This window comes from Vespa velutina, chromosome 4 (assembly GCF_912470025.1).
Source record: "Vespa velutina chromosome 4, iVesVel2.1, whole genome shotgun sequence".
NCBI lineage: Eukaryota > Metazoa > Arthropoda > Insecta > Hymenoptera > Vespidae > Vespa > Vespa velutina.
Window position 1 is genome coordinate 9,150,319 of NC_062191.1, and position 26,503 is coordinate 9,176,821.

The 26,503-nt window shown below is 28.2% G+C and overlaps 1 protein-coding gene and 1 long non-coding RNA gene across 6 annotated transcripts in view; both read left to right on the forward strand.

Annotated features, from left to right (window-relative positions):
* Positions 1-36: 36 nt before the first annotated feature.
* LOC124948331 (5-oxoprolinase) lies at positions 37-10,574 on the forward strand. Of its 4 annotated transcripts, XM_047491785.1 has the most exons (22): positions 37-773; positions 1,417-1,656; positions 2,192-2,377; positions 2,456-2,694; positions 2,823-2,985; positions 3,097-3,182; positions 3,245-3,446; positions 3,815-4,075; positions 4,159-4,287; positions 4,362-4,563; positions 4,637-4,859; positions 4,937-5,075; positions 5,458-5,735; positions 5,828-6,088; positions 6,184-6,289; positions 6,363-6,530; positions 6,669-6,913; positions 7,006-7,117; positions 7,193-7,417; positions 7,644-7,825; positions 7,964-8,123; positions 10,259-10,574. In XM_047491785.1, the coding sequence occupies exons 2-22, from the start codon at positions 1,492-1,494 to the stop codon at positions 10,400-10,402; spliced, it is 3,876 nt and encodes a 1,291-aa protein (XP_047347741.1). In that variant the 5' UTR covers positions 37-773; positions 1,417-1,491; the 3' UTR covers positions 10,403-10,574. The 4 variants fall into 4 exon arrangements, with proteins under 4 accessions (XP_047347741.1, XP_047347744.1, XP_047347742.1 ...); XM_047491788.1 differs by lacking the exons at positions 7,964-8,123; positions 10,259-10,574 and adding an exon at positions 7,517-7,530 and having other exon boundaries at positions 7,644-7,718; XM_047491786.1 differs by lacking the exons at positions 7,964-8,123; positions 10,259-10,574 and having other exon boundaries at positions 7,193-7,530; positions 7,644-7,718.
* Positions 10,575-25,679: 15,105 nt separating this feature from the next.
* Positions 25,680-26,503, forward strand: part of LOC124948848 — a 63,806-nt gene continuing 62,982 nt past the window's right edge. For both annotated transcript variants that reach the window (XR_007100867.1, XR_007100866.1), the window contains exon 1: positions 25,680-25,760. This is a non-coding gene — a long non-coding RNA (uncharacterized LOC124948848). The remainder of the gene's footprint in view (positions 25,761-26,503) is intronic.

The following is a 26,503-nucleotide window of genomic DNA, read 5'->3' on the forward strand; positions in this document are numbered from 1 at the left end:
ATCATGGCGTAGGTATAAATAAGATTACGTATTCATTTACACACGATTCTATATATTTTTTTAAAAGCATCATCGTAAGTACTTCGTTAAATAAATTTTTTTCAATTATTAAAACATTTATGAAAAATTCGTACGCCTCGGGCAAAGTAAAATAAAAATCTCATTTATTATTCTTTTATTGTAAATTTTTATTAAACATTCAATTAAAAATAACGTAAATTCAAAAGTTCCACGGTTATGTACTATCAATTTAATAAATCTTCCTAAAACTTTTGTGCGCAACCTCCGTACGAATACAGTGGTTCTCATTGAATTTTCTAACGACATCTTTAACGCTTCTATCGAACATAAAAAATATTATTATCGAAGTATACGGATATTTAATTATATTTTAGAGATTGATGTAAATCATTTTGAAAGTATTTTATTTTTATTCTCTTTATTAGATAATATTTAGATTATAGTATATATAGGTCAAGGCGAGTATATAATAAGTACATTTAGATCGAAATAACGATTTCATTCACATTTGAGATTACTTTTTGTCTCATAGCGGAATATTATCGTTATTATTTCACATCGTCGTTACTACGTCGATATTACGTAACTGGCTGTTCCTAACAATCAAAAAAACCTGAGCGAACAACTGATGAACGGTCTTTCCGTCAACGTATATATACTTATCTACATAGACGCTTTCTAACAGCGTAGTTAGCATCATTCAGTGTTTCTCTTTCGAAGGCAAGTTCTATCGATAAAATTCTTGAGGTCACGTAAGTATCATATTATTTTTTATAAATTAAATCTAATTTTTTCTTCGTTAATTATCAGCCATTAATTTCTTTTGTTCGTTTTTTCTTTTTTTGCTTTTATTTACCATAGTAAACGATAAATAATATGTATTTGCGCAATATTTTAATCTCTGTAGATAGATTCAAGTTGACTGTACTTTTAACGCGAGTCATGAGTATTATAATAACTAAATAAATAAACTCTTTGATTAGCCTTCAAAATAATCGTGATTCTAAAATACCGAACGAATATAAAACGTTACTTCATTAAGGAAATATATTTTATGTTTTGCATTGAAATATATATATTACTTTGTCAATTTATTCTCAATGTTGATGAAAAATTATTTTGTTTAGATCGTTTATTCGGAATGTGCGAGATCTAAAAATAACTGAAAGAATAAAATTGTTACGATTTATGATAGATCGTCCATTATCGCAATGATAATAAAATACTTTTGTAAATAAAGTAATATCGTATGAAATATTTAAATTTGAAAACAGCGCGAAATCTTAAAGAGAATAGAATTTTATTGGAAATGTTTGTTTAGCAGATATCAGTATTTATATTGACGATTTTACTAAATATATTTCGTTTGTTATCTCTTTCGATTAATTGAATTAGGTTTTTCTCTACGCCATTGAACGAACGAAGTGAACTCTTGACGATTAACTAGTAGGTGGTGCTAGAACGGTGAACATGGATAAAGAAAGTTTTGAATTTTCCATCGATCGTGGCGGTACCTTCACTGACGTCTACGCGAGATGTCCTAGCGGGAAAATTAGAGTTATGAAATTATTATCCGTTGATCCTGCTAATTACGAGGACGCACCTCGCGAAGGAATTCGTAGGATACTCGAACAGGTGCTTAAAATTTATATATTTATTTTTATCGCTATATATATATATATATATATAAATTTATATTATATATTTATATAATAAATTATTTATATGTATTTTTATATTATATATTTATATTTTATATTATGTATTATATATAATATATTATATATATTATAGTTTTATATTATATACTTATATTTTATATTATATATTATATATATTATAGTTTTATATTATATATTATATATTATATATTATATATTATATATTATATATTATATATTATATATTATATATAATATATTATATATTATAATTGTATATTATATATTATAATTGTATATTATATATTTATACTTATATCATTTATACTTATATCATTTATTAACTTAACTATTAATTGTTATGTCTCATTTGAAATATTGTAATTATTATCAAATAAGTCATAATTTCTGTTTGCTTCATTAGATAATATTTCTCTGAAGAAATTAATTTTAACTTATAGATATTATCTGTGTCATTGTAAAAATAATGATGAACAATAAAATTTTAGGAAACTGGAGTGAAAATGAATGGTGAAGTGGATACTTCTAAGATAGCTTGGATTCGAATGGGAACGACGGTAGCTACTAACGCGTTATTAGAACGCAAAGGTGCTAAAATGGCCTTATTGATAAATGAAGGTTTCAAGGATCTTCTTTTTATTGGCAATCAAGCGAGACCAAACATTTTTGATTTAGTTGGTATAATTAGAGAATAATTATTTATTTATTAGTAAATTTTTAAGCAATAATCAAATGTACGATTATCATCGCAGGAAATAGTGACACCAGAAGTTTTGTATGAGAGAGTAGTTGAAGTAAGATGTAGAGCGATACCAGCATTGCCAGGAAGATGTCAACTCGTTAAAGATTCTTGGAGAAAAGTGAAAGGTTCTACAGGAGAAGATTTATATGTAACGCAAGAATTAAACGAAGAGAAATTAAAAGAAGATCTGTTGAAATTGAAACAATTAGGAATCGAAAGCATCGCTGTAGTTTTGGCGCACAGTTACACGTCAGTTTTGATAATTATTAGAGTTATATATTAAAAAAAGATATTTTGTATGTGTATCTATGACGTTAAATATATTATTATTTTGTTCATAATTCAATTCAGAATTTTATTGATAAATCATATTTTAGATATGCTGAGCATGAAATCAGAGTTGGGGAATTGGCTAAAGAAATTGGATTTTCTCAAATATCTCTTTCTCACCAAGTGATGCCAATGACTAGGATCGTTTCACGAGGATTTACGACTTGTGCTGATGCTTATTTGACACCGCACATCAAACAATATCTGCAGGTATAAACAATATCAATAATGTCATTTAATAAAACAATTCTTTGTAAAAATTGAAACTTCAGTTTTCATTTTTCATTCTTTTCATTTATTTTATTTATTTTCTTTTTCTAGGGATTTTCCTCGAGATTTAAAGACAATTTGAAAGGTGTTAACGTTTTATTCATGCAAAGCGATGGTGGATTAACTCCTATGAATTCGTAAGTTAAATCTTATAGGAAACAATATCAAAGTTTTGTTAATAAAATTTATTCGAATTTAGATTTAACGGATCACGAGCCATATTGTCTGGTCCAGCTGGCGGTGTCGTTGGATATGCCATGACAACTTATGGTAAAGAGACTGACTTACCTGTAATCGGTTTCGATATGGGAGGAACTTCAACTGATGTCAGTCGTTATGGTGGAAGTTATGAACACGTTTACGAAAGCACCACGGCTGGTGTAACGATACAAGCGGCTCAGGTATATATATATATATATAAAAAGATAATTATAACAATTTCATATTGAAAAACTGTATTTGTTTTGAAGAAAATTTCTACTCGTTTAACTCTTAAATACATGTGATTCTAGAATTACAATATATTAATAAATTTGTTATAGTAAAATAACTTGTTTAATTAAATTTAAAAAATTGTTTATTATACAGTTTATAAAAACAAAATATATATATATATATATATTAATAATATAATCTTTCCAAATTTTTTTGCTTTATAATATTTACTTCAATAGCTGATATATATTTCTTTTTCATAACAATTTCTATAAACAAAAATCATGTTTAATCATAATAATTAGTTGGATTAAAAAATTAAATTGGTTTGAAGTTGGACGTGAATACTGTTGCGGCTGGAGGTGGATCGATGCTTTTCTTCAGGTCAGGTCTTTTCGAAGTAGGACCTGAAAGTGCTGGAGCCCATCCAGGACCTGCTTGTTATAAGAAAAACGGTCCGTTGGCAGTAACTGATGCAAATTTAGCCTTGGGTCGGCTACTTCCTGAATATTTCCCACAGATTTTTGGTCCTAACGAGAACGAACCCTTGGACAAATTTCGGACAATGGAAGCTTTTGAGAAACTAACAAATGAGGTTGACTCATAAAACTTTTTATTTCACGAAGAAAATTTTACGATCAAATTAATATAAAAATCAATATTTCGATGTTATTACAGATCAATGAGTTTTTGATAAATGAAGGTTTAAGATCTGAATTCGATAAAATGACGATAGAAGAAGTTGCAATGGGATTTATAAAAGTAGCTAATGAAACTATGTGTCGACCAATTCGTGCTCTAACACAGGTATTATTTTTTAACGTCTGTTCGACGCTGGATCATGAAAAAAATTTAATACTGATACTGGTTCTCTCAATTAGGCTAAGGGCTACGATACATCACGTCACGTTTTAGCGTGTTTTGGTGGTGCTGGTGGCCAACATGCATGTGCTATTGCTCGTTCACTCGGTATGAGCACCGTTTTTGTTCACAAGTATGCTGGAATTTTGTCCGCATATGGTATGGCTTTGGCAGATGTTGTGGAAGAAGCACAGGAACCCAGTGCTGAGATATATGAAAAAAGTAATTGTTTAAACGTCAAGATTTCAAACTATTAGATTTTGATGATAAATTAACTGTTAAATTGTCAATTTAGGTTCTTTTCAACGATTGGATGAACGTTTAGATATTCTCACAGCAAGAGCAAGAAAGAAATTGGCTCAACAAGGTTTCGATCATCTTCAGATACACGTAGAATCATTTTTACATTTACGTTACGAAGGTACCGATTGTGCTCTAATGTGTTCACCAAAACTTGATTCTGAAAATTCTTTGGAGTCACCAAAACACGGCGATTTTCTTACAACATTCTTAGAACGGTTCTTAGATTTACATTATAATTTAGTAATCGATTATATACTTTTGTTGAATCAATACAACGTTAAATTTATCGTAGATATCAAACAGAATTTGGGTTCACTATGCCTAATCGAAAGATTTTGATAAATGATATCAGAGTTCGTGGAACAGGAAGGACAACGATAATCGAGGATAAAATTCTATCTTCGTTCTCTAAACCTGCAAAACCAGAAAAAGTGAGTTCTATCTTCAATAATTCATAAAATAATAATAATAATAATAATAATAATAATAATAATAATAATAATAATAATAATAATAATAATAATAGTAATGTTTAAAGGCATGAGTGAACTATCCGTTTTTAATTCTTTAGCCAATTATAAAACCATTTAATTAATTATAATAGCTAAACTTTACTTTATAAATAAATTTATTTATGAAAAGTCCATTTATGAAAAATTTGTTCAATCGATAAAAACAACTAACTATTTTTTTGGAAGTTAATTTATTAATTTTATGGATTATTAATGTCTAAAAGAGACGAGTAAAGTACTCATCGTTATTTTTATATACAATTGAATTTTTAATATTATTGAAAAATTTTGTATGTTTCAGTTGTCTATGGTGTACTTCGAAGGAGGATATCAAGACACTAAAATTTTCCAATTGAGTTCTCTTTTACCAGGACACGTTATAGAAGGTCCTGCGATTATTATGGACAGTTTAAGTACTTTGTTAATAGAACCAGATTGTACAGCATTTATTACTTCCAAAGGAGATATTAAAATTACTATTGGCAAAGGAATTCGTACAAAAGTTACAACCGATTTGGACACCATTCAACTTAGTATTTTTTCTCATCGTTTCATGAGTATCGCCGAACAAATGGGAAGGTAAATTTATTAAAATTAATTTAATGATGTTTATAATAAGGATGACTTATCAAAAATAAAAAAAAAAAGGTTTTTATAAATATATTGTTCAGAATTTTACAAAGAACGTCTATCTCGACGAACATCAAAGAAAGATTAGATTTTTCTTGCGCTGTCTTTGGTCCAGATGGTGGTCTTGTTTCGAACGCTCCACATATACCAGTTCACTTGGGTGCTATGCAAGAAACAGTTCAGTATCAAATGAAAGCTTTTAAAGGCAAATTTACACGAGGTGATGTGATACTTTCTAATCATCCTTCGGCTGGTGGTTCTCATCTTCCAGATCTCACTGTAATAACACCTGTATTTTATAGGTAAATTATCATCATTCATTATCATTCAAATATGCAATAAAAAAATTTACAAAGAATTTAATTTTATACGATTTATGATTAAATAAATGTCATAGAGATATGGAACAACCGGTATTCTTTGTGGCCAGTCGGGGTCATCATGCTGATATAGGTGGAATAACACCTGGTTCGATGCCACCACATTCGACCATGTTGATTCAAGTAAAATCAACATTTTATTTATATAATTGATAAAATAAGAATTGTGTCACAATTATTTTATTTATCTCAATAGGAAGGTGCAACGTTTAAGAGCTTTCTACTCGTTCACAAAGGTGTTTTTCGAGAGAAAGAATTAACCGAGGCTTTGATGGAACCTGGTAAGATTCCAGGAAATTCAGGCACCAGAAATCTTTCTGATAATTTGAGCGATCTTAAAGCACAAATAGCTGCTAACCACAGAGTAAGTTAAAGAAATTTATATACATATTACATTTTGTAACATATGTACGTATATTACATTACAAATGTATACGTATATATATATATGTGGAATATAATAATTAATTATTTTTTTAATGCGTTTGTTATTCGTTTAAAGGGAACGCAATTGGTGAATGAATTGATCGATATTTATGGCCTTGACGTTGTTCAAGCGTACATGGGTCACATTCAACAAAACGCCGAACTTGCTGTTAGAGATATGCTGAAGTTGGTCGGTAATAAAGTACTTCGGGATAGTGGGAGTAGCAGCGTCACTGCCGTCGATTATCTCGACGATGGTAGCCGGATTAAGTTGCGATTAGACTTTGACGTTGAGAAGGGTGAAGCAGTTTGTGATTTCACGTGAGTTCAAACTCATTATCTTACTCGTTAGCTTTTGAATTCATAAATTTACGAAGTTTGAAATTTTCAAAATTCCTATTAATTTTATTTAGTGGCACTGGATACGAAGTTTGGGGTAATTGCAATGCGCCGCGTGCTGTAACACTTTCGGCACTTATTTATTGTCTCAGATCTATCGTTGGACGTGACGTGCCATTGAATCAAGTGAGAAACATAACGAAGAACAAATAATCTCTACAATCCCGTTCAAATTCATTCATGAGATTTATCCTTTCATAGGGATGCTTGAAACCTGTCAAAGTTATTATTCCCAAGGGTTCTCTTCTGGATCCCTCTGAGGAAGCTGCTGTAGTCGGTGGTAATGTTTTGACCTCTCAACGAGTCGTTGATGTTGTTCTGCAAGCTTTCGGAGCTTGTGCAGCTTCTCAAGGATGTATGAACAATATAACACTTGGTACAGTCGAATGGGGTTATTACGAAACTGTTGCTGGTGGTAGTGGAGCTGTAAGAGAATCATACGTTATAGAATTATTTCATTTATATAACGAGCAATACATTTTTATATGTCTTTTCCTATTCTTTTTTTTAATGCTTCTAAACAAGGAATCAAATACTTTGTAAGACATTACGCTTATTCATTTCTTTTTTCTACTTACTCTATTATTTTTCTGTAAAATGCATATGATAATGCATTTAGAAATAATGATAGAAACACATGTATAATATAAAGGGTCCAACATGGGATGGTAGAGGTGGCGTTCACACACACATGACCAACACACGAATTACCGATCCAGAAATATTAGAACTACGTTATCCGGTGATACTAAACAAATTTTCTCTTCGTTCTGGAACCGGTGGTGAGGGTGCACATCGTGGTGGTGATGGTGTCATACGGGAAATGACTTTCAGGTACGTTGAGATGTATTTTGAAGAAATTATTTTTGATTTTGGAAACAATGTGAAAGTAAAAGTAGATGAGTATGAACTTCAAAGGATTCGAAACTTAAAATAAAACATACTTTCTATATTTCAAATGTCTTTTTTTAGAGCGCCAATGACGTTGTCTGTATTAACTGAAAGACGAGTCCATTGTCCTCCAGGCTTAGCGGGTGGTTCACCGGGTGCTCGTGGCAAAAATACTCTCAGAAAGATGGATGGCAGAATGATCAGTTTAGGTCCGAAAACTGCGGTGCCCGTTCACGCTGGGGTAAGGCTGATCTATTTTTATCATCATAGTCAATTTTCACGGTTACTTAAGAGACATCGTGCCTTGATTTATTTTAAAGTTTCTCTATCTTCATCGTTCCATTTGTCATCGTTCAATATATTTCATATTTCGTTTAATCGCATGCACAGATATATTGAATTGAAGCCATGAATATTAAAACAATCATTTATATTATTCTGATAGCAATTATCATCAGATATCATTGACATATGTATTTATTCTAATTAATGAAATATCAAATTTTTTATATTGAATTGTTAATTAGATTTCCTTTTAATTTGCCAATATAAATTCAGGATAAAATTTCTGAAGTATTTTATTTATTTATTTCTTGTTCTTTTCTTTTCTCTTTAAAAAAAAAAAAAAAAAAAAAAAAAAAAAAAAGAAAAAGAAAAAAAAAGAAAAAGAAACGAAAAGAAGTTAATTCTTTTGTTTTAACATATAAGAAAATTGTCTCGAATTTTAGTGTCAAAAGGATGAAACTAATCAAAGTAGTCAAGTAAAATGTATATTGTGTTATTTGAATGTAGTGTAGAAAAAAAAGGATAAGAACTTGTAGAGTAATAGCTTTGCGAGATTTTCGACACGTAGACTTTTTAAAATTCATATGAGAGATGAGCAAAAAGAGTAAGGAAAGATAAAAATATATATATATATAAGGGGAGAAAAAGAGAGAGAGAGAAAGTTAGGAAGGACAGCAGTGTTCAAGGTTTTTATGTAGCCTCGTAAAGATTTTATCTCAGTAGATACGATCTGTCTTTCCTGTTTGCTCTTAAAAATCTCACCGGAGCTACCAGCGTATGCGTTTTCGGATAAAGAACAACATCATTTTCGTTTATGTCTATTATTAGATAACGATCGACGTTTACGTAATGCATCATTCCCGCCCCCCTCCCCCCCCAAAAAAACAAAAAAAAAAAAAAAGAAAAAGAAAAAAAAAGAAAGAAAAAAATTGCTATCTTCTTTGAAAATTATTTTTATACAAAACAAATGTATCTGTTAATTTATTATTTCCTTGTTGTATAATGTGAATGAAAGCAGTATGATAATATTCTTGAAAATTTTGCTTAATTATTTTTTTTCGGACCGTCGACAAATTTCATTAACCAGTAAATTTTTAATTTCAATTATGCAAATCTCTATTTACGTTTTACTCTTTCTTAGCGAGTAATATGAAAACTATGTAAGTTCGAGTAAGTTACGTTACTATCCGATTCAGCATTGGAGACTTCTTCTACTTGTCCATTCGAATCTACACGAGTAGTAAAAGCTTTAAGATTTATCAGAGCAGCAATAATCGCATCTCCATTCGTGGATCTTATACAGTTTTGTCCGTCAAGCTTCCACGATCGATGTGTAAAAGTAGAGATCTCAAAGGATCGCTACTTTCTCTCTCTCTCTCTCTTTCTGTCTCTCTTTTTCTCTCTTTTTTCTTCCTTCTTTTTTTTCATAGTCACTCCAAGACATTTTATTCTCGGTTTTTCATTTAACGCTTTTACTTCCAAATAAAAATTATGTTGCTGAAAACAACTAACAAATTTTCTCTCTCTTTCTCTCTCTCTCTCTCTCTCTCTCTCTCTCTCTCTTTCTGTCTGTCTCTCATTTATTTGAAAATTTAAAAATGATATACCTAGTTGTTATATTCGAAATATTTACAATATTTTCTTCATTTTTTTAATTTCAAATTAAATTTGAGAAAGAAATCGGTTCACGAAAGTAAAAAATTTCTTATAAATTTTGTTATAGTATTAAGTAATATCGGCATGTAATTAGGATTGATTTGTTGAAAATTAAAAAAACAAAATATGAATAAAAAAAATCTAAAAACAAAAAATGTCTGGAGAAGGAATATATATATATATATAGACGTACGCGTGCACGCACGTACGCACACACGCATACGCACGCGCACATGCACACGCACACGCACATACATACATATCAAAATAATAATAAAATAATATAATGATAATGACAAGAATATTCTATTATTATTTTGGTATATGATGTAACATCGCAGGTAATAGTAGTAATGTGGACATCAGAGTATCAAAAATGTAAAGGTAACGATATAATGAAAAAAAGGTAAAAAAATGAAGTCTCATATTTTACAGGATAGCTTCATCTTAGAAACACCTGGTGGAGGTGGTTATGGTTCCCATGATACAAAGCAGCCATTTTTTACGAGGGCAGCATCTCGAACGTTCCTGGAACGTGGAAGCGTTTTCGAATATAGAAAAGCTCAGGAATCTGTATAACGCAAAGTTAAGTCCTAGAAAATCGATTTAATCTATTCGTTACATCACTGGTTCCGAGTTACTCATCGTTTAACGCTTCTTCGTATCAAATGTGCGTGTATGTATCTATGAAAGTTTATATAGCTAGCTAAGAGAATTTGGTAATAGTTACTTACGAAGTATGCACCTGGAAGGAAGAGGAAAGTGGGAGAGAGGGATTATCGGTAGTTTGATACACTTGAAAGGATATCTCAACGTATACGACAGGTTTAGGAAGTTTGGTTTAACTTTGATAGGAAGAATGTGTCGTTCTGGATAGATAATAAATTTCAAAGAAAATTATTATTATTGTATATTTTATTGAAATAACCGAAATATTATAATAAGATAGATTTTAATTATGATAATTATGTTCTTTATATAATATGCTAATATTGTTATAATAAAAATTATTGTATCACTTTGATTTATATTTATTTTTTAAATACTATAAATATCTCGAATCTCCACAAATGAATAATTAATATAATTACATACACGCAAATAATTTATTTCTTATTCGATTAATTATTTCGATTTATTATATTTTTTTTTTTTCAGTTTTCTCCGATCTTTAAGGATTTAATCCAGGTAAGAGAGAAAATTCAAAAGAAGTCTCCGTTAAGTTCAATATTTCCATTTCATTGAACAGCTTTTATTATTCTCAGGCAAGATGAATCTATTAATTCGTTCGCATAAATATGGTTGCTATGTAATTTGTCTTTAAGGCTTTTCAAATTCAAATTAATAAATATGAAGATTATTAATTATACGGATGATCGAACGTGTCAATTCGTAGCCATATTAAATCTATCGTGGTTAATTCGCTCATCAGATTTACTAGCTCGTTCGATTTGCGATGGTCCCACGGAAATGGTCCCTTCGTCTCTCTTCCATTTCCGGTTCGAGTAATTACTATTACTGCTCATAATGTCATCACGGTGACCTACATATGAGAGGCGCATAGGATGGTCTTTGTAATTGCCTATCGATGAAATAACCTTTGAGAATCCACTAAGTGCAGGCTTTTACGTTAGGCGATATCGTTCTAAGGTAATAACGATTATGTTAATGATCGTACTAACGATTAAAACGTTCTTGATCGTGGCTTCATAAAATTAAACGCATATAATATTTATATACATATATATATATATATGTATATATTTCCTTTATATTTATTTTATCCTTTAATTTGATTAATGAAAAATAAAGTTTTTACGATAGTGTTCACTTTTTTCAATTTTAATATTTATATAATTATAATAATATTAATGATTAGAAATATTTGTAATCATTATTCATAAAACTAAATGGACATCAAATGTATGTATGTATTTATTGTTTTGTATGTAATATATACGTACTTGGGTATTAATAAATTTTATATTCTCTTATTATCGTTAAAGGGAAAATCACATTTTCACGATGGTTACATTTTTAAAAATATTTTTACAAAATGTAATTTCAAGTATTTTTCTATAAAAGTTATTTCGTATTTGAGATACAAAGGAACAAAGAAGATAACGCACGAAATAGAAACTGAAGCCACTGCATTAGGATTCAAGGGAGGTGCAAAAGGTTCGTTCACAATTAGTCGAATTGAATGAGCGTCTAATATCATTGCGATTACGTGCTACAACCGAGCAGTTTCTAAAAAAAGGAAGAAAAAAAAAAAAAAAGAAGAAAACCATTGTAGCTTTCTTTCATTCGATTCCCCTCATGAAAGGAAGAAAATTTTTGTCGACGATAACGAAGAATCAAGCGAGTCCCTTCGAGACAATTTAGGACTGATTGCGGAATTCAAAGATGATTTGTTCGATCGTATAACGAATCCTTATTCATGCCTAGACAATTCTCGAAACTTTTAACACGTTATGTTTTTGTTAGATATTTTTATTAAGAAAATAAAAAGAAAAATATTTAGATAAATGTCTCTGTATTGTGATTGTTACGTTTAGATGTGACCGTTTTGTTTTTATTTCTTTTATGCTTCGTTCCTTCTTTGTTTTGTTTAGGATATCAGTCCCCTACTGTCATAGGTCGTAGAAAAAAAGATATGTCTTATGTAAGTTACTTTTACGTTTAGTTTTCTTTTCTTTCTTTTGAGCTTCTTTATATAAATTTTCTTTATATAAATTAACATATGATTATATTTATTTTATTTTTATTAAAATCAGACGAAAATTCTCTTTCAAATTTTTTTTTATGTGTATATGCATACAACTATCATTAACAATTCATTAAAGTATAAAGTAGGCTATCATTTTGTTCCGGATTATATATATACATATATATATACATATATATATATATATATATATATATATATATATATATATATATATATATATATATTAAGTAACACGTAATTATATTTATTTTACTTTGATTTAAATCAATTAAAAATCTAATATGACTGATTAAAATCTAATAGTATTTTTATTGACTAGGTCGAATAATTAAATATCATTAATGATGCGAAGAGAAGTTTTATAAAAAAAAAAAAAAAAAAAAAAAAAAAAAAGAAAAAAAATGGTAAAAAATTATTTATTTTCATTTCCTTTGATATAATCCGATTTAATTAGATGAAAATAAGCAAGAATGCAAGCCGTAAAGAGGATCTCGTTATACAGTAACTCTCGTTACGCGAGTTTGAAGACATTGAAATGTTCTTTGAGACGTGACAATAAAGTTGACGGGTGTCTAGTTATCACCGATTCTCGTATTCCCCTTCGTAACTACTTTTCTTCTTCGTCGAATGGTACAAAGAACCAGTTCGGTTTCTCGTGAATTATTCGAATGTCATTCTTACGAATGAAATTTATATATACTTTCTTGAAAAACTTTCTTGAAAAACTTTCTTGTCGATCCAATAAAAATGTAAACTATAATTTCATTTCTTAATCTCATTTTTTTTTTTAAATAATTATTATTAATTTAATTAATTTATACGTTTTACTGAACGACAAGGAAGACGAGTAGATCCAAAACAAAAGTTTTTTTTATTAGTTCAATATTATTATCTTTTCCTTTCTTTTTTTATCATGTTATTAATTGGATCGAAAAGACAATCGATCGCGATTTTATCAATTAAGGTTAATAACTATTCAATTTCTTCCTTTTTTTTTTTTTTCATTTCATAATTGATTATATTTAAATGTAAGTCGCAATCTTGATAACAAATTCGTATATGCCGTTTATCGAATCGGATTTTCTTTGATATTTACAATTTGAATTTTTCTCGAATGTTTTTGTACAATGTGACAAATGCATGAACTTTTCCTTTTAAAAATTCCAAGAAGGAAGATCGAGGAATCATACGTCTTTAGATAAAAAATATATAATTTTGACGTTTATTTTTCTGTTTACTTTTATTTTCTTATCTCTTTTTTTTCTTCTTTCCTACGATGCTTTATACAATAAAATGTTCGAGCGAATTTTGACAGTTACATATTGAAAAGTGAAATATTTCAATGATCATTATTTATTATTAATAATTATTTTATATTTTTTTTTTTTGTACACAAGTAAACGTAAGTTTAAAAGAAAAACATTCAAAATCAAAAAGAAATTTCTTTCGAATATCAAAATAATTGTTATTTAACCGATGCAATAGTTTTTGTACATAAATCGTATTTACATAATAAATGATGCAAGGAAGTCTTAGCTAAGGAACTTTTTGGAGTGAACGTTTTTTTCCAAGTTAAATATTATGAAACCTTTTTCCCTATCTTCGTCATATCTTCCACGGAACACGGATGCTGCTAAGCCGAATTTGCTAAAGTAACACGCATAATTTGATCATTTGTAAGCGCCTCACGTTCAGATTCTTACAATCTTTTCAAACGTTTAATATTCCAGCTCGTTTAAGCATTTCAAAAATCTAGAATGGAAAGAAACTCGATAACATTCATTGCTTACTCAGCAATTTGAAAAACTTTATTTAAATAATCGTGTTGCTATTTTCATTTTTATTTGAGATAAAAGGATTCTGTATTTTTTATCGGCTATGATGGAAAGCAAAGAAGTGAGAGTCGTTTGTAAACAAAAATTTGTAGTTGTATTAATCGACAAACCGCATATTCGAAAACCGTTTTCTATAAATCGATGCTCGAGTAACCTCTTCGTCGTCTTTGGTGGTAATGTAAACGTGTTACTGAGTGCTGTACGTTTTCCCGGTACTCTGCTTTTCGAAGAAACAGAAGGAAGAGAGAAAGAGAGAGAGAGAGAGAGAGAGAGAGAGAGAAGGGGAGAGAGAGAGAGACAAAAGAAGTAAGACAAAGAGGGAGAAAAAACAAACAGTTGCTGAAAGCTTTCTTGTACTCTACATCAAAATAGCAAGATGTGTTCTATGTGATTTAACCTCAGGAAAAGTGTACCACAGACTAATGTAAGACTGAAATCAATAATATCGTTGTTTCATCGACGATACGAAAATAAACGTATCTTTTGCTTCACCTCTTATTTCTTATTGTTAGATTAAGTAAGTAGATACTACTTACATAATAATAATAATTTTAGAAAGTATTATTAATAATTAATATAATAATAATTTTTAAGTTTAAAAAATATTCGTAAATTCATTATATTTTCTATAAATATATATACATACGTTTATAAATCTCATTTATTACATATCTCATTTATAATCATATTATATATATATTATATATATATATATGTATATATATATATTATATATATATTATATAAATTATATAAATAATAAAGATCACATCATTATAATTCTTCTACCTATTGTTTAATCGTTTATATCGTGTTAAAAAAAAATATATTCCAGAAAGATATATGCTAGGAAATTATTGAAACGTGTGAAAAATGCAAAGAGGAATAATTGTACATTGAAAAGAGTGCATTTTTCAGAACTCTTTAAAAACAAAAATTTTTTCGAAATTCATGAAATTTCGTGATTTAACGAAAGATTGCGAAGAATAGAACATATTGAAAATTAAAAGGAATATTGTTACTAATTTTTATTAAATTAATGCGACATCGTTCTCAAAGAGTTTCTTTTTTCGTTTAAAATTTTCAGAAATTCATACGATTTCATAAATATTTTAAATTGAAAAAAGTATGCCTATATTATAATGTTTTATTTAATCATTGCATTAATGTAAAGGAATAATAAACTAAGTTAATGTTTATTAAGCTAGTGGAAGATAAAATGTAGGTGAAAATATGCTTGTAAAATGAATAACATACTGTGCTATGAAAGCTTGTAAGCACGTAACGCGTGTTATGGTTCATAATCCATTTTCGTCTACGCGGTTCGTGCATGCCGGGGATAAAAAAAAAACCATTTTTGCCCCATCTATGCAGGCAGAATTTTTTCTTCTTTTCTTTTTTTTTTTTGCTTTCACCAGTCAACGCTTCCAAAAAAGCATAAATACGCTTTTAAATCTGTTAAAAATTTTAACTGGGCTCTGTAAAATTGTTCTGAATGAAACGCAAAACCCAACGTGCGCTTACTTTTATCACAATTGCGATATTCGTTCAATCCTATTTTTGATTTAATTCTATTTCTTCCGAAAGATATCCCGTATTGGAATATTACTTATAAAATTTTGTTCGTCCTATAGTATAATATTTCGACTTTGGGATGAATCATTAAAATCAATTTCTTAATAATTAAATTAAATCACTTTATGCGCTTAGCGCAAAATAAAATTTCATCTATGAATAAAATTTGTCTTGAAAAATATTTTTCTAACTGTTAGATAGTTATTATTAATTATTATTAATTATTACGTCTAGGTAGTAAGTTAGTTATTAGTAAAAGTGATCGTCGATGTTATTGATCTTTTCCAAAACGGAAAACTAGTCTTTGAAGAGAGTGAACTCGAAGAATCCTTAAACAAATACGTATGCACAGGGTAAGTTCTAGTAAATATGGTAGAGATGTATCAAATGGTGTTCTCTCTTTTCAAACGTCAAAGTCAAACGTGAGTACACTCACAGTTGCTCGCTTGTCCAGACGCCAGAGCACTTCCATGTTCTTATAATAGTGATTTCTTTCTTCGCTCTCTCACTCTCTCTTTCTATTTTTCTTTTTGTTTCTCTCTGTATCTCGTAGCTCTAAATATGATCTAATTAACGATTAATTTAAGTGGACGTCTATATCTTGAACTTGTTTATGTACTGAGTAATATGTCTCGTAAAAGAATAAATTAAAATTATAAAATGTAAAAGAAGGATGTCAAATAAGAATTAAATATATTTTTTGAACATTTATAATTGATATAACTTTTATATTTAAAGGAAATTATCTATGAACATAAATTTGTAATCATAGAAATATTCATTTATAATTTCTTTTATTTCTATATTAATTAAGATAAAAATAGATATGATCATTAATAAAATTTATTTCAATTATAATAATTCGATTGATATAACTATCGAATATAAATAAATATTAAATTTTTTATCGGTTTTAAATAAAAAATAAAAAGTGCAATTTCATGAAATAATGATATTTAAATGATATTTATATTTTATTAATTAATTTATTCTTTATTATATGTAATTAATAATGTAACAGTAACAGTAATAGATAGACAGAAAGAGAGAAAGAGAGAGGGAGAGAGAGAGAGAGAGAGAGAGAGAGAGAGAGAGAGAGAGAGAGAGAATGACAATGAGTCAACACAATTAATTACGAATTTTTTCTTAAATTTAATTAACATCATGACGAGACGAAATAAAACCTTTATGCAGGTATCGTTATTCGATAATCAATACCACCTAGATATACCACATGTTGGTTGGAAACATACATATATGTATATATGTGTGAATGCACATATCTAACGATACGATATCCAACTTTATGAAATACATATATCTCTTTGTAAAAATGGTAACTTTGTTTTCATTTCAGAAAGATGAATCCATGTGTATGGATATTACGTTATGTAAAATTCAATTCCATTTTTGCAATCCTTTGTTGTTATAGAAATATCAAGGCAAAGTCTTTGCATATTTTTGTATTATGAATATTTTTTATTTCGTTCGTTCGATCTTCTTTCGTTCACTTTTAATAATGAGAGCAAAGTTTATTTTATTTATTTTTTATCGCTGATATATATATATATATATATTGCTCTCTCGTAGAAATTTTATTTTACGAAATTAGTTTTTGATATTTTGTTCGAAAAATTTCTGTTTTATAATATTATTTGTGATTTTATTCCATTGATACGCAAACCGTTTTTGAATTAGACTATTACTGGTATCGGTCTATTTAATGATTTCAGAGTGGCTGGTGAATCGTTTCAGTATGTTTCCCATTAGAGCATGCTATTAGAAAGTAACTCCAGCGTTGACTTCTCTATTGGCTAACGTTCATTGTTTTAGGCTCCACAACAGAGGTTGGTCCTTATCATCGAAGTTCTACCAAGAAACTCTGCTTTAGTCAGTTAACTAGGTTAAACTATTGAGTTATTCGCGAACTATCATCCATTTACATTTCCTTCTCTTCATTGCTAAGATGAAATCTGTCTCATGTGTTAGACTTAGATCAACAATAGTGAGAAATGCTTTCGAAATAATATTGCGATTATTATATATTTTATTCTGTATTTTTCGTCTAATATGGTATAAATATTCAACCATTATGTATTTCCACGTAATCCGTAAAAAAAAGGAAGCCATATGTTTGTTAAAAAATATTTGACATATATTATAACTATAAAATTTTTAATTTAATTCAACAGGTGAAGCCATAAAAACTAATAAAATGAAAAAAAATATATATTCGTATCTCATTTTTCAAGTTTTTTATTTCTTTCATTATTTTCATGTATAATAACGTAGAAAATATACAATAACGTAGAAATGATTTAAAATGTTCCCTATTTCAATCCTGTCCGTAAAAGTACTAATATATGGAGAATATTTTGTATATTTTTATTAGAGATTGAATTTATATGATAATTTAAGTCGTTGAGCTATTAGTTATAATTAGATGTCTGTATCTCGACTAAGAGTATCGCTATCTTGAAGTAAATAATTTAAGTGGTCTTGAAAGACGAAGAAAGGTGGTAGGTAAAGTGTTCGCCAGAGAATAAATTATTTTTCCTCGAAGGGGATAGAGAAAAAGGAAAAAAAAAAAAAAAAAAGGAAAAAGGAACATTCTGATTCGTTTTTTTCTTCACGAATATACAGTTACGAGAAAAATTGCTATCCTTTATCAAGAGAAAATAAGAAAAAACAGAAGAAGCGTCTTAATTTTTTCGACGCTTAGGTCGATCAAGAAGAATCCCAGGACCTTTTTTCGTTACTTTTTTTTTTTTAAATGTAAGTAAACTCAATGACTTTTCTGTCGCGAGCAGATGCTCTTTCAGTATTTATCTTTAGTTTTGAAAAGAATACAAGTAGGATTAGAATCGTCGAAATCAATTTTCTTTTTTTTTTAAATTATTTTTATAATAAATTTTTTTCCAATTTAATAAGTCGATCTAATTCCAATAATAGTCATTTTTAATATTGAATTATCTTTGTCTATATCCATTTATTATCTTTATATTATAATAGTTTATTATCATTAATATATATTATAAATTAATAATAATTTATATTTATATATATACACATATATATCACTATTTATAATATCTTTATCGATTCACTTTGCACACTTATTAATTTTTGATGGGCAGTATTGTTCGAATGATTTATCAGCAAAAAGAGAAGAAATAATTTGGTCGAGTGGGCTTTCAAATATCAGACATTCGGAGAACGTTGAGAAGGGTGAAAGAAAAAATGAAGAGGAAGAGGAGAAATAGTAGCACGTAGAGAAAAATGTATGATTTAACGAGCGCTTTTTCACGAGTTTCACTTTTACGAGCATTACGTGTTCGCTCTTGGATCCTTCACATTTACCATACTCCTACTCAAACAGCACCGATTTGCGATATTCTACCGTGAACGTGGACTGCGTTTCAATGATCTTGCCGATATTTGCATCTTGATCCTTCTCTCTCTCTCTCTCTCTCTCTCTCTCTCTCTCTCTCTCTCTTTCTTTTTCTCTTTCTCTCTTTTTCCTTTTTCCTCAGATTCTCCAAACGAAGAAAACATTTCGTAAAATGTGTAGCCATTCTTAACTTTGAGTAGCAATAAAATTAACGGGTTTCAACATCTTCAAAATTTTCTTGAGACGTTCTTTTATCATCTATCCTTTCCTAAGATTAATATGCGTATTTATTTGAAATTTAATGACATTTTCTCTCTCTCTCTCTCTCTTTATTTTATGTTCTTGGTAAAACAACACTCAAGATCTTGAGTGTACATTCATTAAGTAAGTTTGCATGAATGTCCAGGCATTTCATTTGAATAAATATATATCGTAGAAGGAAAGATCAATTGAAGGGAGGAAGGATGAAATGATTCCCAAACATCTGCCACACTCGTTACGATTCATTCTATCGTCTGACGTGCGTTGGATTGCATGCGTGTGCTGGACTGCGTGTACGCATATGTGTGCATGGGTAAGCACGTCTCTATAATTTAATTTACAGTTGTATCATGCACAAGCAACGTTTGTGATACTTTCAATTATTTTATATTCATTTAAATAAAATTTTTATTTTATATTACATCAAGGAATATAATTATTTATATTAAAAATTTGTAATAACGTATTCTTTTAAATAATTAAGAAATTTTTATAGGTATTATGATAAAAGAAAAATGTATTAAATAAATAAATTTATTTCCTACGAGATAATACGACAGTCGTCCTTTGTAAAGATGACTTGCATTCGATGCATTCACTGCATCTTTGTTTCACTCTTCTCTTTAAACTTTTTCCTAGTCTTTGTACACTATCCCATTTCATTTGAAACTTTGTACTCCATGGCTGATCGGCTTTCTTTCTGTAAGGGGCTTCGTTTGGGCTTTCGTTTGGATCTTTTTCTATCAAAACTACAAAACTAATTGATTTATATTGATTTCGTTTCATGTGTTGCCATTTTCAAGGTGCACACTCCTTGTTATCTTTGCTTTTACGCTCGTACATAAATAAATTTATTGCACTTTATTATTTAACTGCATTATCAAGTTTAATTATTAATTCATTATTATTAAGACACTATTAATTCAATGGTATTAAATATTTATGATGCAAATCGTTTCAATGATAAATATTTATTGAACTTAATGAGTTTTTCAATATATAATAAAGTAATTATTAATGATTATTTTTGTACATATCTAGAGTTTCATTAAAAAAAAACATTCCTTTCTCTTTTATTAAAGACTACGTTATAGTTATGTAAAAACATAAATTTTGAGTGTTTTCACATTATCGATCATTTCGGATCATCATAAAGAGTTCAATGCACATTGATGTAGAATTTTTTTTGATCTCTTTAGATTTAGATTTTTTTTAAAGCTGTTTTTCATTCCTAGTTTTGTAATGATTTACGCCAATAATAAGTACGGGAATAATTCTTGAATGATTTTGATGAATAACATCTCATTTTAAAATTGAAAATTCAAGCGAGGATACGGCTTTTTCAAATAATTGATATTAGATAAAAACTATTACATTATTTTTCGTGGACTTCGATAATTATCGGTTTACTTTTCTTTTGCATTTCGATAAGTGAACATCGTAGATCATTCTTTCCGAGCATCTAAACTTAACTAATTTATTATTTTGATAAATGTTTAATTATTTAAACAAACTGTAATATACGTGGAATACAATAAACTAATATTTCAATAACATTACGATCGTTGAAACATTACATTGCTTATAATACTAAATATAAAATAATTTTAAATCAATATTTAAATTCATAAAATAATTTATGAATTTAATTATTGATTTAAAATTATTTTATATAAATAATATAAATATAAAATAATTTTAATTCAATATTTAAATTCATTTATATTTCATGTACCGTCGGTGGACATAAGCGTAAATGTTCTACCATGGACTTAGTTTTTTTTTGCTTGAAATTTCGAATAGAAGATCAGTCGTGTGAAAGAGTGATGTATGGGAGCCAGATGGGAGTCAGAATTCTTTGTTAGCTCATGTCACGTGGGTGTTCGCGATTAAAGGTTCTAACATGGTCTTCGTTTTATCTTTCGAAATTAGGAAAGCACGAATGGTCATGCTTAATAGTGTGGTGATTGAAGTTCCTGATGTTGTAACATTCATGTTATCCGTAAGCGGGAATTGACCGTCCTCCAGTTAGTATTTGGAACGTCAATTTTCGATAAGGGACATGTCAACCCTATATCGCGGATTTTATAGTAGAATCATCGTCAGTCCGTTGATCTTCAAAAGTAGCAACTTCCACGTGGTGAGACTTGGATCAGTATTACTTGCTATCTATCGAAATTCGATCTGATGCAAGTATTATCGGGCTAATGGTTGCATATTTCAATATATTTTCAAAATCCATTTAATCTAATTCTAATTAAACATTGAAGTACTAACATTTTATATTGGTAATAACACTTACATGAATAAATAAACTGGACATAGTAGAATTTTATGGACAAATATTAAGTATATAAATTTGCGACTAAGATTTTGTCAATTATTTGGTTAAAAATAATAATTAATGCGTTTTTATTTATTTATTATATATTATTTTTCGTTTCGAAATTATTTATAAAGTAAAAATCTTAGCATTATTTTTTTCGTGATTTCTCCTATAGGAATACTTCTATTTATATTATATTATTACTACTATTATAGTAATGATATATAATATAATAATATAATAATGAGAATAATGATACGAAGAAGAAAAAGAAGTAGAGAAAGAAATACATTTATACTTGTATTATATAAAATAATATTTGATATATAAGTATTCAATAATTTATGCATTTATGTCGTAATAAATACATATCTATGTTGTATCGTATTTATCACGGATTATTATAATAAGTACCTCATTATCAAAGAAGAATGTAAATTTGAGAAAATGAAAAATTTTAATTCACAATCTACTAGCATTATCTATTCTAAGCTAAATTAATCGGATTATTATGTTATGTGCGAGAGGGATATAACTTACTCAAGCTTATAAACTGATATGATAGTTCATGGCGTTGAGAGTGTTCCTCGATTGCGCTTGTAGTTCATAGTTTGTTCATACTTGTCGCTGAAGTCACACATGCTTTGAGAGAAAGGTGATGAACTTCTTTAAAAAGGAGTTTTTTCAATCGGCTGATATACGCGAAGTTGATATATTGCATATACTTATTCAAAATACTCGCTCATTTAGACGCAACAAATTAACGCTCTTTTGAATTCGTATATACTACTAGTTATCATAACAAAGCTTTGTCGATACATTAATTATATGTAATTACTATATATTTTCTAATGTAGGGCATTTTCCAATATATCAATTGATTTATAAATGAATAATTTTCATCAACATTTTTAAAGAGTTCAAATCCTTGTTAATGATACGTTGTCATAACATATAAACATATGTGAGTGTCTGTGTACACATAAATATGTTGTACATAAATATATATATATATATATATATATATATTATATAGGTACAATATATAGGTACAACAATATATATATATATGTTATATAGATACAATATATAGGTACAACAATATATATATATATATATATATATATATATATATATATATATATATGTTATATAGGTACAATATATAGGTACAACATATATATATATATATATATATATATATATATATATATATATATGACCTATATGTGCATACATATGTATGTTGCACCTATATGTGTATATATGTCCAGGATCTTTCTGTATATGTGATTTTAGCGATAAGTATGAACAAAATATGAACTAAAAAGGCAATAGGGGTATTTACATTTTATATAAAAAGATTCTTTGAATTTTCGTATAAAAACTTAAATCGATAGCAGTCAGAACAGTCGCAGTCTGAACCGAAGCTATCCGAAGAGCATGAAGAATCCGAAGAGGTGGTTCAAGAGACATCATTTTTGAAACAGCTCAGTTCATATTTATGACTTTTTTATTTCTTTTGTTGGTCCCATCCCATTCATTATACGATAAGACAAATTTCAAACTTTTCACTTGCCTAGTATATATATATATACGTATATATATAGAGTAAAAACTGTTGTGCGCACACTAAAAAAAAATTGAAGAAGAAAAGAAAAAGTTGAACAAAACTGATGTAGAGAAATTTTTTGTAGAAAATATCAATAACAACGATAAACTGGAAGATATAGGAGATTTTCAAATTTCTAAATTTGGAATAAGTATAATATTGATATCTTATGATTTTAATTAATAAAGAAAGAACAAATTGCAATAAATGTTTGTAAGGACGAGTGTATAGAAACAAAGGAACTGATAAAAAGAGTTGTGCCTTTTTAAGATTGCCATAATGAAATTAGATCGAGGTAATAAATTATATATAATTAAAATGATAATATATGTACAATTTATATATATGTATATATATGTACAATTATATACTTTACACAATTTATGTATATATATATATATATATATATATATATATATATATATATATATACAATTATATATTTTGTACAATTTGTGTATATATATACAATTACATATTTCGTACAGTTTGTGTATATATATAATATATATATACATATATATATATATATATATTATATACATATATATATGTGCAATTATGTATATATATAATATATATATACATATATATATATTATATACATATATATATGTGCAATTATGTATATATATATATATATATATATATATATGTACAATTATATATATATATATATATATATATATATATATATATATGTGCAATTATATATATATATATATATATATATATATATATGTACATATTTATGTATACAAAATATATATGTACATAAATTATACGAAAATGATATCCAAACGAAGAATTCTTACAAAAAGAAACGGTTTAATCACGATAGAAATTTACAGTTTAGAGATAAATCTACTTGTTTAGAATTATTCTCTCTAAATATGTCAAAATCAAGATAGATAGAGTGATAAAGAATAGGCAAAGATGTTTAAGTGTTTTTTCATGCATGGTTGGTCGTAAAATATAAACGTGCTCACCGTAAATATGGAAATTCTGCGATTATGTCACTAAGATCCTACTTTATGGACTTGGTCAGCGTTAAAGGTGGTAATAGGCGGTGATAAGCGGGGATAGGCGAGGATAGGCGGGGAGAGGAACGATCGAAAATCTCCTCTTGCTCCTGTTCCGTACTACAGACATTCTCATTCAGCAATGTACAATAATTCATTTTATTTCATACTTATCGCTAAATTTACATACACGTTTCGAGTGATAAGTGATGAACAGTTTTAACAAATCGCTCATTATACGTATAATAATATAATCCTATTGATATCAATTTTGTAAAATGATAGCCACGTGAATGATATAATTAACGATAAAACGAGTTTAATCCTAACTTATATAAGATAGAAATTATTAATTTATATGTAAATATAAACGAGGTTTAAACGGATATGTTTAAAATTTATGATAAATTAATTCAAGATATTCATTTGAACGAAATATTTAATTTCTAATGTAAAATGTAGAATTTATATGTATAATTCGATTAGTAACGTAGAAATAGTATGTTACATTATTAAAAAATTATTAGATTAATTCCACAATTTTCTTTTTTTTTTTCCACTCGTAGTATAAATCAAAGATCGAGTATAATGTAATTGATGGAAAATTCATTATAGAGGATTAATTAACTTATTCTAATCTTATTCTATGGGTCTTCACATGCGGAAACCTCGACGTGGTGAAACCTAGGTAATCGATATTACTTGCGCGCGGTATCTATCTGATTATAAATCATGTAATGCAATTACTATCGAGTTAATCGGCTGCATAATCCCATGCATTTCAAAATTGTTTTTTTTCTTTTTTTCTAATCGTATCTAATCACTGCATAAATATGTTACATATATTGTTTTGTATGAAATGGATCGAAAATTTTAATATTAATATATCCACATATTTTTAATATATGTACACGTTTATCGTATTTATTTTTCGTCAATACAAATACAAAAAATATGTAAATAATCTAGCAAAGCATTAAAGAAGTACATATGTATATATAATACAATAGATTTCCTTATTATAAACGAAACATCGAACAACGCATGGGGTCTCTAAAATAAACTAAGAGAAGAGAGGGCTCGATCTTTGCTAGCGTTTGAGTTTATTTTCAAGAAGACCGTCAAGGAGAGAGGACGTACAAAGGAATCCTGTCTTAGAATCAACTACGACGTCATTATTTCTGGTGAGTACTCGTTAAATTACGATTATTTTCAATGATTCTTATATTATTTATCAGTTTTATAATTTATAGTATTATTTATTTTATTGAAACATTTCGTTCGATCATCAGGCATACAAGAGATAATACAAAATAGTTTCGTATCTTGTAAATTTGTTCAACGAGTTAGATCGAACGACGAAGTAAGAAATTAATATCCTTCGTAGTCCTTTGTCCCTTTTACTGAGTCTGAATTCATTTTCAAGAAGATCGTCAAGGAGAGAGGACGTACGAAGGAATCTTGTCTTAGAATTAATTATAACGCTATTATTTTTGGTGAATGCTTGTTAAATTATGATTACTCCTAATGATTCTCATATTATTTATCAGTTTTCTAATTTATAGTATTATTTATTTTATTGAAAGATTTCATTAGATCATCGGACGGTACATGAGAAAATAAAAAATAGTCTCGTATCTTGTAAGTTCGTTCAATAAGTTAGATAGAACAACGAAGTGAGAAATTAATATCCTTCCTGGTCCTTTGTCCCTTCCATGATCTAATGGCTCGATCAATTTGATGGAAGCGCGAATCGTAGCATCATGATGTATGATCCTGATTTATAGTTACCACCTGAACGGTAACCCTATCGTTGATTTCAAGATCCAATCTCAATTTCCATGAATAGCGTATACTCAGCTCCGACAAGCTACTCAAGCATGTCTCCTTCTTGCTCATTATACTCACGTCAGAAATCGAATATATG

What these genes read in the sequence shown, in the direction of transcription:
- LOC124948331 (XM_047491785.1), top strand. Translation starts at nt 1,492, where the DNA reads ATGGATAAAGAAAGTTTTGAATTTTCCATCGATCGTGGCGGTACCTTC. An exon ending in TTCGTAGGATACTCGAACAG is followed by an intron (nt 1,657 to 2,191) that starts GTGCTTAAAATT and finishes ATAAAATTTTAG; the next exon opens with GAAACTGGAGTGAAAATGAA. An exon ending in GTTTTGGCGCACAGTTACAC is followed by an intron (nt 2,695 to 2,822) that starts GTCAGTTTTGAT and finishes ATCATATTTTAG; the next exon opens with ATATGCTGAGCATGAAATCA.